A 13,130-nucleotide genomic window follows, 5' to 3' on the forward strand; every position below is an offset into this window, starting at 1 on the left:
CAGGACCAATTCATTTTTTCTAATCACTTATATCTTTTATTATATATGTAAAGAGTGCTTTGTAGTTTTTAATATAGTTAGCAATCATTTTGAATGGCATAGCATTTTTTTTTGGTCTATTCCAACCAGGTTTTTTTGGGCTATATGAAATCAATGATTTTTGTGGGTTTGATTTATAATTTGCTAAGCTGCTTAAATTGTTTTGATTTAGTTTAACTCTCAACAATCTACAAAAAACAAAATGTTTCTTCCTCATCTATGCTTTTTAACCTCATTTTATCTTGTCTTATTGTAATACTTAGCATTTTAGATCTTTATCAAATGATAATGGTGACAATGGAAATCTATCTTAGGTTTTAATATTAAAAAGACATCATTTACAAATTAAGAAAAGGTTCATTTATTCTTTTATTCTAATTTTTTAAAAACAAATCATGATATTTTATTTTGTTATAATATGGTCTATTATATTTATAGTTTTCATACATTTGAACCAATTTTGCATTGCTAGCTTGAATACAACTTGATGGTAGTGAATAATTTTTATATGCAGTTATGGTCTCTTTTGCTAATGTCTTACTCAATTTTTTTTGCATCAGTTTTATTAGAGATATGAGCCTATGATTTTCCCTTTTTCTTAGCATTCTCTTTAAAATGACTGTATTTGTATCAAAGGAGAAGTTTTAGCAGGACATTTAATTTGCCTATTTTTGTCAATATGAAATACCATAGTTTAAGGACTCTTCAGATGTTTGATAGAATTAACTCAGAAATCTGACTAGTGCTAGGGACTTTTTCTTTCATTTTCCTTTTTTAGGTTATTCTATTTCTTTTTTGGAGATTGGGATTTTTTAATTCTCTATTTCTTATTCTATTAATCAAAGTACATTTTTACAAGTATTCACCTACTTTATTCCATTAGTCTTGCTAAAACATTATTGGGTGAAGGTTTTTAATAATTTACTCTTCTGTTTCAATTTCTCCTATTTTCTTCTTAAGTATAGCTACTTGGTTTTCCTCCTTTATTTCTATCAAAGTAGCTAATGATATTTCTCTTATTGTTTTTTAAAAGTTCCTTGTAATGTTTCTCAAATTAAAACTTTTTAAATTTTCAATTCTGATTATCTTTTCCTTGATTTTTTTACTAATTTTATTCTGCATTTAGTAGGTTTAATTTATTCAAATGTTGCTTTTCAATGTTTCTTGTTTCACAGAATGACAAACATGGAAATGTGTTATATAATATATGAATGACCTATTTTTTTAAAAAGTTCCTTCTCCAGTTCTTTTAGCTATGTGACCAACTTGAGTGATCTGATAATTCACTTTGGTGAAAGAAAATATTTAGAGATATAAATTTTCCTTTAATGCATTTGCTGCATCCCACAAGTTTTGGTATGTTGCTTTACAATCATCTTCTTTGAGGAAATTATAGGGTTTATAATTTGTTCTTTGACCCAAATTTTCCTTAGGATTTGATTATTGAGTCTGAATGCCTTTTTGAAATGCCCTTTATTAAGGATCATAATTTTTACTGTATTGTGGTCAGTAAAGAATACTTGACATAAACATTTTTCTGCATGATATTAATTTTTAAAAATTTATTGGCATTAATGACATCATCAAAAGCTGAAAACTTATACATTCCCTTTTTAACAAGATCTAACTTTCCCCAAATTTTATTCATGTGCTTTTAACTTTTAGTTTAACAGGAAATATATATTTTAGCCATCAATATGTTTCTGAAATAGCCTTTCTCCCCATTTTTATGCCACATATTTTACTCATGTTAAATTATTTACCTTACAAGGTATATTAGTTCCCCTTTAATCCCCCCAAGGTTATTCTGCAGCATGATAATGTGAGCAATAAAAAAAATAACAAAGTTAGAGGATGCTATAAGTAAAATTTTAAACTGGGTTTGGTTTGGTATTTGTTTCCCTATACCCCTTTTTCCTTTCTAGGTTGCATGACCTTAAGTGACCATGGGCCTGAAGAATACCAGATAACCTTGCTCTCTCAAAGTTTAAGCCATAGTTTTATCTTTATTTCCAAAAGTGTATTTTTGGAAAGCATCTTTAATGATTTTCTAATTACTTAGAATATAGAAAAAGCTTAGATTCATTCAACTATGAGAAAATGTCCCAATTTGGATACTTCATTGTAGCACAGCAGTGATTATGATTTCTTGACTGTGATGCCAGAGGATTAAAAAGTACAGATATCTCTTCCACATCATGACTTTCCCCATTCACATCTCAACTTTCCCCATTGTGGTCTCAATATATGCCCAATCAGCAAAAGAAATTAAATGAGAATTTGGGGGAAGTTTTGCAGAAGCTGCATGATAGCAGATGACATAGGAAAAATGTAGAAATGCATACTTAATCCAAAAGGTACTGTAAACACACCATTTAAAAAAAGAAAAAAGAGAGAGAAAATCCAGACTTCTTTTCTGATATGGAGGGAGGGCCAAAAAATTTTACATGGATTTTTCAAACATGGGAGGGCCATGTCCCCTTGACCTCAGTGACATGGAAGAGATAACTATACTAGTAGTAAGGTTTTTTTTTTTTAATTTATTTGTATTTTTTAATGTGTTTTTATGTTCGGTTTATATAAATGGAAATAGTTAAATATAAAAAATAATAGTGAGGTTAATATTTTTTTTTAAACTCTTACCTTCCGTCTTGGAGTCAATACTATGTATTGGCTCCAAGGCAGAAGAGTGGTAAGGGCTAGGCAATGGGGGTCAAGTGACTTGCTCAGGGTTACACAGCTGGGAAGTGTCTGAGGCCAGATTTGAACCTAGGACCTCCCATCTCTAGACCTGGCTCTCAATCCACTGAGCTACCCAGCTGCCCTCTGAGGTTAATATTTTTTTAAACTAGGTGCTGTTCTCAGTTGATATTCGATGTATGAAATTGTATGTTTTGAAGCTCCAGGCCGTCTAAGTTCTTAGAAGCCTATTACCAGACTAAGCAGCCAGATAATGAATCTTTTGGGCCATTGTAACACTTTGTGATCACAAACTAAGATGCAGAAGGGAAGAAGACTATAGTGGTGAAGAGTAGACTCAGACAAAATCATAGTTCTCATACATAATAACATAAAAAGAAGTGGAATTTTATATAATAATCTTTAAGGTTTATAAACTGCTTTATATAAATTATATCACAATCTTCAAAAGAACACTGTGAGACAATTAACAAGGGAAACAAATTCAAATGGAAAATGTATTAAAAAATAGGCCTTTGTAAGTTAGATGCAGTATGTTTTTTATCATCAAAGATTTATTATTTGAAGTACTATCCATTATTGTAATTTTGTTCAAATTGAACCAAATGAACATAGATTTTTGTCAAATTGAACCAAATGAATATAGATTTTTGTCACCCACTTACCTAACAGCTGAAGTTAACTTGGCTGTATTGTCTGAAAGCATACTTATAGCTCCTTCATCTTCTCCTTCTAATCCCTATGAAAGAATACAAAACCACATGGTAAACAAAAAAAAAATCTCAACACCTACATACTCACATTTCTAAGATAGCTTATTTAACAGATCCCTCAAAATATTATTTTGGCCCCAATTCCCCCACCCTCCAATAAATGCTAAGTCATGTAGTGGATAGAGTGCTCTACCTGGAATCAGGAAGACCTGAGTTCAAATCCAGCCTCAGACACTTATTAGCTGTGTGACCCTGGACAAGTCACTTAACCAATGTCTGTCTCAGTTTCCTCATCTGTAAAATGATGATAATAATAGCACCTACCTCTTAGGGTTGCTGTGAGGATTAAATGAGATATTTGTATAAAGTATTTTGCAAACCTTAAAACACTATATCACTATACCTAGCCTTACTGCTATTATTATTATTGTTATTAATTTTAATGGCTGTTGTCAAATGTTTTCCCCAACAGTAAAAAATACATGTAACAATTTATATTAATTACAATTACAAGTTATTGCCCAAATGAAAGCAAGATTTTGTTTCAATCAAACAGTCTGATATCTTGTACTAGGAAGAACTTGACTAACCAAACCAATTTAGCATAATACTAAAGGGTAAGGAAGATATATATCAGTTCTACTGTTGTGAAATAAAATGGTAAATAGTTAACCAAATAGACACATAATAATGAAAGACCACCTTTGTATATACTTTTTAAAAGTTTGCAGTGTGTTTTCTTACCTATAATTATAGTGTGAGGTAAGTAGTATTAGAATTATTAGCTCCTTTTTTACTGAAGATAAAAGTGAGGCCAAGGAATTAAATTGCCGAAATAAAGTCTTAGAAGCTGGCACATTTACTGTGGCCACACTGGAAAAGCATAAATACACAAAAATGTTTCTCCTAGAAGTCTTTATTCTAAGTATTCTCATGTAACAAATGCAATCTCACCATAATGCTTTTAAGTCGTTTGACTTCATCTTCCTGGGCTCTGTAGGATTCTAATTCTTGTTGAACAGATTCTGCAACTTCTGGGAAAGGACTAAAACAATATTACACATGATGAACTAATGACATAAAATATTACAAATGTCTGTATACATATTTAAGTTAGTAAGAAGAAAAACTAATACTATTTTTGAATCATTAATTTTTTCAAATTTATTTGTATATAATGCACATTATTTAAATATATAACTTTATGAAATGCAAGAGGCTATTTGCATACATATACAAAATTTTAAGACTTTGTCAAGATAATAATATACAATTCCAGTCTATGTTTTTATTACTTTTTAATCATTCAATTTTCTTTGGTTTAATTCCATAAACAAGTGGGAAATTAAAAAAACAAAGTGAGAGAAACATAGTAGATGATGAGGCAGGTACATCTATAAAAGAACTACATTAGGAGCACAAATAAAATTATATTAACTTGTTAACTATACACCTGAAATTCTCGCCACAATAATAAACAGTGCCAAAAGTTTCAGGCAAATAAATTATGGGTGTAAAACTGATGTTATAATTATTTAGAAAAAAATGCCTTTTTCAACTGTACATTCTTAATAGCTCTAGATGTTACTGAAATGCATTCAATTTTTTCTACTTTTAAGATTTGGCCACAACCTGTTACCTTACTCTACATAAGTAGCTATAATTGAAAAGTATAGTATATCACTGAATGAGTTTTTCTGGTATGGTTAGTATGAGAGAATTCCATTCTTAAGAAAATCTAGGGGTACATGAGGTAGAACAAAAATGGTGGGGTAGAGGCACAGAAAGTTCTAATCCCTTTGAGAATTCACTCCAAAAAACCTTTAAATAATACTTCAAAACTAATAATGGAGTGGCAAAAACAATAAGGAAATAAAGTGAAGCAAATTTTCTGCAGAAAACAACCTGGGAAGTAGGCAGAGAATGTTTATTTCACTGTGGCGAAAAAAGAAGAGCAGGCCACATTAAGGAGTACCAACAAACAATAGGCCCCTCCATGACATTTTTTCTGCTCCAAGTTCTGAACCTGGGCCCAAGCCAAGTTTACGACCTTGAGATTCTGTCTAAGTCAATAGCAGAGCATCCCAAGACCATTCCTTGAAATTTCAAGCCCCAGCACAAGCCTACAGTGAGACTGCAAGCCCCAGATCAAGGCAGTCCTTGGTGTACCTGACTGTTGTAGGTCCCAAGTGAGACTCAGGACCCCTGCCCAAGTCTGAGCTGAGACCCTCAGCCCTGGCACTCACAGTGCTTTGAGCCCTGCAAGCCATCAGCAGTCCCTGGAGGAGACCAACTATGGAGTGGTCAAGAGTCTTCTAGAACTCCCAGTCCACAGGCCATCATACTACCTTAGAAGAATTGAAACTTGCAGAAACCCAGAAATAGGGCTGAAGGTAGCAGCAACAAGATACTGAAGTTTAAGAGAGTGCCCTCTCGACCCTGAGAACAAAGCCTACCTTTAAGATAAAAATAAAAGCTAAGAAAAAGGATAGGAAAAATGAGAAAAACAAACAAACAAACAAAAAACAAACACCTAACCATATTTAATGGTTATAGAGAAAAAGATGAGCAAGGAACAGACTCAGAAGGGACCAGTGAGATTAAAGCAGTTACACACAAAATTTCAAAGAAAAATGGGAACTGGCCTCAGGCACTAGCAGTGCTCAAAAAGGACGTCAAAAATCAAATAAAAGCACCAGAAGAAAAATAAGGTAGAGAAATGAAAGTGAGACAATAAGAAAATAAGGCATTATATTGACTTAAATTCTGCTTAAAAAGAAGCATGAAATTTCAACAAAGATAAGAGCTTTCTAAAAATTAGAACTGGCTGATTGTAGGACAGTTAATATCAGTACTAAAGTCTAATCTTTCTTTATAAAAAGAAAGACAGATAACTGGGGAAATTATTTGGTTGTTATATATTAAGGAGGATTACCTTTGGTAATCAAGAAGCAGCCTTTCATGAGGCAGATTTTGGGGGAAATATAGATTAGATTTTATTAGTGTTAGGGAATGTTTTCCTATAATTATCTTCCTGTTTTTCGTATTCCTTCCCCTTTCCTACCATTTAAAAGTTATAATAGGGTTTTATATAACTAGTCTGAGCAGGATTTTTTCTTCAACTACTTAGAATAGTCATCTTTTTCCAACTGCCAAACCCAGGATTGCATCAACTCAAGAGTCTTTCCATGTTAATATAATCAACCACCAAGAATGTTGCAAATAAGAATGTTGCGACTAGGAACAGCCAGGAATGTTAATATAGGAATGTTATGGGGAAGAAACTAGGTACAGTATCTTTTACTGCTTGTAATAGATCTGGCAGGTGCCTAATAGCTTGTGGCTATTGAAGCTCCGTGTATAACTGTTTGAGCCTTTGCAAAGGGTAACTACTGGAGACAGATGTAAAAAAAAAATCTGTAAATTTAATAAATATTGGAAAAGATTTGAGGAAAGGTAACAAAGGTTGAGGATTACGATTGATTCCCTAGTCTTAAAGGGGTCTAAGATTTTTATCCACTCCCTTCTAGTTTGCACGAGGTGCTTCTTGATCAAGTTAATAGAGCTTCCTTAAAACTATCACTAAAAACCCTGGGTCTATATTAAATAAGCTATGTTAATCACTAATCCTCTCAGTTATATAAATAACTTTCCTGTCTCCTTAAATCTCTTTCAGCTTTAAATCAGTCCAGTTATTCACTGTGTCTCTCTCTGCCCACTGCCAGCCTCTCCAGGTCTAGCTAGGCTTTTTGGCCTAAGCAGACCACAAAATGGCTTGGCCCTCCCAAAAGTGACACAAAAGAAAACCAGTCTCTCTCTTTCTGTTTTTTGTTTAGTTCCACCACATATTTATTCCAGAAACTCTAACCTGTTCTCCCTCCACCTGCCATTGGGTTTTTTTCAGTGTTCCAGGGAACAGAAACACTAGCACTCCTCCTAGGGAAAAAATCTCCAGGAGTCCATTGGCAGATTACTGAAGCATATTTCAAGGACACTAAATTAGAGCAAGAGACAATGTCACTGAATGAGACAATGGGAGGTTTTTTCCCTTAAGAGAGATTCCAGTTATAACATCTGAAAGTCAGATTATAAATGTGAGACAACACAAGAGCTTCACACCAGCAGATATAGAGAGTTTTAAAAAAAAAGGGGACTCCATCATTTGAGGAGGAACCAGTGGCTGTAATAAAAACCATCTGAGAAGATTATTAAGCAGTATGATCCCACCTACTCAGATTTTGAAATTTTGCTTGATGAATTACTCACGAAGAGGGAAAAAGACAAAATGGTCACAGAAATAACTGAATGGCCAATTTTGGATCCCCATTGGGAAATGAATTTGGAAGAAAGTTTTGAACAATTGTTTATGTTGAGGCAGGCTATACTCAAAACTATGATAACGTGTTCCCATAGACCAGGGTCTTGGACAAAGTTTGAGAAAATAAGACAATACAGTGGAGAAACACCCTCCACATTCATGGAGAGACTAATTGAGTTGAGAAGGATATTTGAAACTGGATATTTCCAAAGGCAGGGGCATAAAGTAAGGAGACAATTTGTTAAGAACTCATGTAAAGTGATAGCGGATTGTTTTCAACAGCAGTGCGCAGACTGGCTTGAAATGTCACTGAATGAATTGGAAGGGTTGCAACTTATATCTTTAATAGTGATAGAGATAAGCAGGAAGGGGGAAATAATGACATAATAGAAAAACTGAGTCAGGAAATTAAAAATAAAAAATTTAAGCTTAACAAAACACAGAAACATGACAAAGTAGTGGCTCTGTTGAGGGAATACAGATAACCAAGGCAAATAAATGATCCACAAAGACATTTTGACAACCAAGGTCCCAGGTGCTACTTCTGTGGAAGGCATGGGCACTTTATGAAAGAGTGCAGATCCTGGGGGAAAATGTACAAATAGAATGAAGGCTTTTTCAGGGGCAATCAGTACTATAACAGGAACAGAGGGTATTAACAGCCTCTATGCTGGCTTAGGAGGAAATGGGTTCCCCAAATAGATTTCAGTTATCTTCATGATAGAAGATCTAGCTATCCCAAAGTATAAACTGATGCTCATCTCCAATGCACAAATAAGGGAGAAGAAATGCATAACTATATTGAGAATGGGACCCGTCCTAAATATTCCCAAGTGGTCAGTGACAATATCCCAAAACCAAATTGACAGAAGGAGGGGGGGGGGGGCGTGGTGGCAGCAGTCAATTATGAACATTTTCCTGAGGAAGGAGATTAGTGAATGTTGACAATGAACATATAGAAACACAGGAAATAGAAATGGAACTGAATCATTTAGAGGGTTAAGGACAAGAAAATGAATATAGGTTTCCTGATCCACAAATTATGACTCTCATAATCCTAGTCCACTCCCCTCCAAGGAGTACTGAACCCAATGTAACTCTGAGAGTGGGAACAGTTTTATATGATTGTCTTTTAGACAAAGGAGCCTCTAAGTCAGTTTTAAAGAAATCGCTGGATAAGTTATATGATACTTTGGATCAAAGCAAGTTGTGGGGATTTCAGGGACACCCTTTGAGGTAAAAAAGTTACCACCCAGGATGGTATCCCTAGGTCCACTGAGTGTGGAACATTTGTTTCTGTTAATGCCTAATTCCCCTGCAAATCTTGTCGGGAGGGATTTATTATGCAAAGTAAGGGCAACAATTATCTGTACACCAAAAGGGGAGATTTCTCTAGGGCTGCCAGAGAAATCATTTGATCTATACCCAATATTCTTTTGGAGAGCCCAGAAAAAGAGAAAGAAAAGTCACAGATATATGAAATCCCTAAAGACATTCCATAAGAATTATGGGCCACATCATCAACAGATGTAGGATTATTGAAATGAGTGGTGCCAGTAAAAATTATCACCATAGACAGTCCACCATCTTGTATCCCATAGTTCCAATATCCAAGGAAGCAATTGAAGGCATTACCCTGTTATAGAATCTATTATAAAGCAGATTATCATACCCTGCAGGTCCAAATATAACATCCTAATATGGCTAGTGAAAAAGCCCAAATTAGATGAGCAAGGCAAACTCGTTTATCATTTTGTCCAGGATCTAAGAGCCATTAATAATAATGTGGTGAAAAGACATACCGTGATACAAAGTCCAGTACAAAGTCCATACCCAGTAATGCTAAATTTTTTATTGCTATGGATCTCTGTTAAGCGTTTTTCTCTATCTTCATCCACGAGGACTCCCAAAAGATCTTTGCCTTTATGTGGAAGGGTACTCAGATCACATGGTTAAGACTTCCACAGGGTTATTCCAAAAATCTTAAGTTTGTTCTCCCAAATTTTGAAAGAAGACCTGGTAAAATTACATTTTAAAGAGTAGGCTAATCCACTTTTTCAGTGACCTCTTGTTAGCTTCCCTGTCAGTCATAGCTTGTCAAAGAGATAGCAAGCACCTGATGCTTGAATTGTTTAAAAGGGATCATAAAATTTCAAAGTCCAAGGTTCAGTGGTGTTTACCTAGAGTGAAATACCTCAGATTTATATTAGCAGAAGGGTCCAGGTACATTTCAGAAAAGAGAATAGCAAATATATAGAAACTGATAGCTCCAAAACTAAGAGCCATTCTGGGGACAACAGGATTTTGTAGAAAGTGGATTCCAGGTTATGGTGAACTTAACAAATCACTTACAGAGCTAACAAAAGACATTGTTACAGAGTCACTTAAATTAGCAAAAGAACACCTTAGAAGCAATAACAAAATTAAAGCATGCTACCTTTTCAGCATCTGCTTTGGGCATTCCAGATTATAAAAAAAACTTTTACCTTTTATGTCCATGAGTGAAAAGGAGCTGCTTCAGGTGTGGCTCATTCAGGGCTTTGGCCCAATGCAAAATCCTATAACTTATTACTCTGCATAAGACCTATGCTGTCTCAGATCAGAGGTTTGCTACATATGAGATAACTCTTTTAGGAAGTGAAAACATTACTCTAAAGAAATGTAGCAACTTAAAATCCTGCAAAACTTTTACCAGATTTGCCATCATCTGGGGAACAGCTGTATGAGTGTAAGCAGAACTAATAGTATTGAAGCAAGCCTGTATCACAAAGATAAAATGTCAAAATTTACACTGATTCCAGATATGTATTTGGAATTTGTCATGTGCTTGGAAGTTTGTGATTACAACGTGGATTTTTAACATGTTCTGGCAAAACAGTTGCAAGTGCAAAGATTATCAGTGAACTTTTAGAGACTCCACAGTTACCAAAACAGCTGGCTATTGTTCACTGCAGAGTTCATACATTCAATGAGGACTTTGTTGCAAGAACAGATACAATAGCAAAATCTGTAGCCACAGAATGATCTGAATTATTTTTAAATCTCTCCCTGATAGATGAAACAGATTTGGAAAAAGCTTACGATGACAAAGGAATTCAAAAGTGGAAGCAAAATTTTAAGGCAGAGAAAAAGAAGGAAGTTTGGGTAGAGTCATATGGAAAACCAATACTTCCAAGAGCTTTTTACAGTCAAATCTGTCAAAGTATACATAGGAAAGGTCATTTTGGAACATAAGGCATTGTGGACTCAGAAAAGAAATCTTGGATAGCTCTGGACATAACAACAAAAGCTTCTAGGATTTGCTCATCTTGTTAGGCATGTTAGCAGTTTAACCAATATGTATTTAAACAAAAAGCATTTAGTGGCAGGCCTTTAGTTTTCAATCCTTTTGAACATTTGCAGATTGATTATATCACCATGCCAAAACTGGAAATTATAGGTACTCTTTTGTGATAATTGAAGCATTTCCAACCAATAAGAACCCAGCCAATTTTGCTGAGGTGTTACTAAAAGAAAATGTACCAAGATTTGGGATACCATCTAAGATAGATTTGGACTGTGGATCACATTTTAAGGACACAGTGTTACAACAAATATATACAAATCTGGAGATACTATCAAGTTCCATGTTCCCTACCATCCCCAAAGTTTGGGCCAAGTAGAAAGGATGAACATAGAAATTAAGACCATGATTGGAAAGTTGTGCATAGAAACACATTTAAAGTGGCCTAAAATTTTGCTTAAGCACTATTTAACATAAGAACTAGGCCCAGGGGTAATCTGAATATTTCTCCATATGAAATATTATATGGACACACCCTATTACAATGGAAGAGTTTCAATTTGGTATATATGTCATTATTAGGTGGAGAAACAAATATTGCAGAATACATAAGATAATTGCAAACAAAAAGAGTTATAAGAGCTAGGGATAATTGATTAAGCTGGACTAAATGACTTTACATTACACAACATAAATCCAGGGGATGTCATATACATTAAAAATTTTAATACAAGTGCCACTGAACCTGCCTGGCAAGGACCATATTAAGTTTTGGTAACAATACCTACTGCCATAATAAGGTAGCTGAAAATATGTGTGGGTATACTGATCACATGAGAAGAAGATATTGGGAAAAGTACTTAACTACAGGTGAAATTTCTTCAGGAGAAGAAAGTAATCAAGAAGGAGGAGACAAAGATCAACACAACTGCAACAAACACAACTGCAACAAGGATAGCACAAGGACAATTGAAGACAGACAATGGATTGGCTACAGATAAGTTTTCAAAAGGACAATGCACTGTTTGTAAGAACACACTGCATAAACATTGCTACAATCAATAAGAGACTGGCAACAAAAACTTTTGTAAGCCAACTGAAGGGGAAGAATGCAGACAGAGTTACTAAAAGACACCGCAATAAGCTTTTCAATGGAAAAAGGTTTGAATCAAGACAGGTTTGTATAGGAGAAATATGGTAAGTTGGTAAATACAAAAGCTTAGGTTTTAGAAATAATTATTTCTATAGTTAATACATAGCATATCAAATAGAGGTGTTAAAAGTTATAAGTAGCTAATACATATAATACTCAATACATAATAGTATAAAAGATAGTTTATATCCATATTATGGTAGTTTATATCCATATTATGGTTTTTACCCACCACAGGGGGGAAGATTTTATAATCTTTCGAATAGGTGATTTTAGTGAGGCATGTAAATATAATGTACATATTGTAAGGATGATATTAGAAAATAAGTATTATTTTATTAGTTATGGGATAAGAAGAAACTGGAGTTTGAAGAAGAGCTGAGAGAATGTGTTAATTTCATATGTGACAGCTATAGCCATTTTTATATGTCAATCATTATCTCTAGCAGTTGGGAGTTGGTCTCTGGCAGTTGGCAGAGACATACTCTCAGACACTCTCAGGGCTGGAGGAGGTAACATATTTGTCTCTCTCTCTGTCTGAGGGAAAGTTCTGAAGGAGCCCAGCGTTTTCCTTTCTCAACTTGGGAAACACTATTGAATATCTATTGTCTGAGAAGACCAAAGAAAAACCTGGTCTTTGTTTGGGACTCTGAGTCTGTTAAGATTCAGAATCCTAACTTGATTCTTGTTGAGACTCAACCACCTGGGAGTTTATTTGGGTGGATTTAGAATCCCTTAGAAGTAGAAATTCTTTATTTATCCTTATATATTTCAATAAATATTTTTATATTTCTAATAAGAGTCTCTTTAGCATCCTTGGGCCTGGTCCTGAAGGAAAGTTCACATTTTAGGTTCACTTCATCGCTGAGGACACTTTTGATTACCTCTATCAAAGTATCTGTACAGTTCTGAACCTATATTGGA

The 13,130-nt window shown here is 34.4% G+C and overlaps 1 protein-coding gene across 4 annotated transcripts in view; it reads right to left on the bottom strand.

Moving 5' to 3' along the window:
* Positions 1–13,130, bottom strand: part of SCFD1 (sec1 family domain containing 1) — a 178,648-nt gene that overhangs the window by 69,280 nt on the left and 96,238 nt on the right. For all 4 annotated transcript variants that reach the window (XM_056810436.1, XM_056810435.1, XM_056810439.1 and 1 more), the window contains exons 12-13: positions 4,407–4,497; positions 3,405–3,478 (exon numbers count right to left, since the gene is read on the bottom strand). In XM_056810436.1, coding sequence (XP_056666414.1) covers positions 3,405–3,478; positions 4,407–4,497 — 165 coding nt within the window. The remainder of the gene's footprint in view (positions 1–3,404; positions 3,479–4,406; positions 4,498–13,130) is intronic.

Source organism: Monodelphis domestica, chromosome 1, assembly GCF_027887165.1.
Source record: "Monodelphis domestica isolate mMonDom1 chromosome 1, mMonDom1.pri, whole genome shotgun sequence".
Taxonomy (NCBI): domain Eukaryota; kingdom Metazoa; phylum Chordata; class Mammalia; order Didelphimorphia; family Didelphidae; genus Monodelphis; species Monodelphis domestica.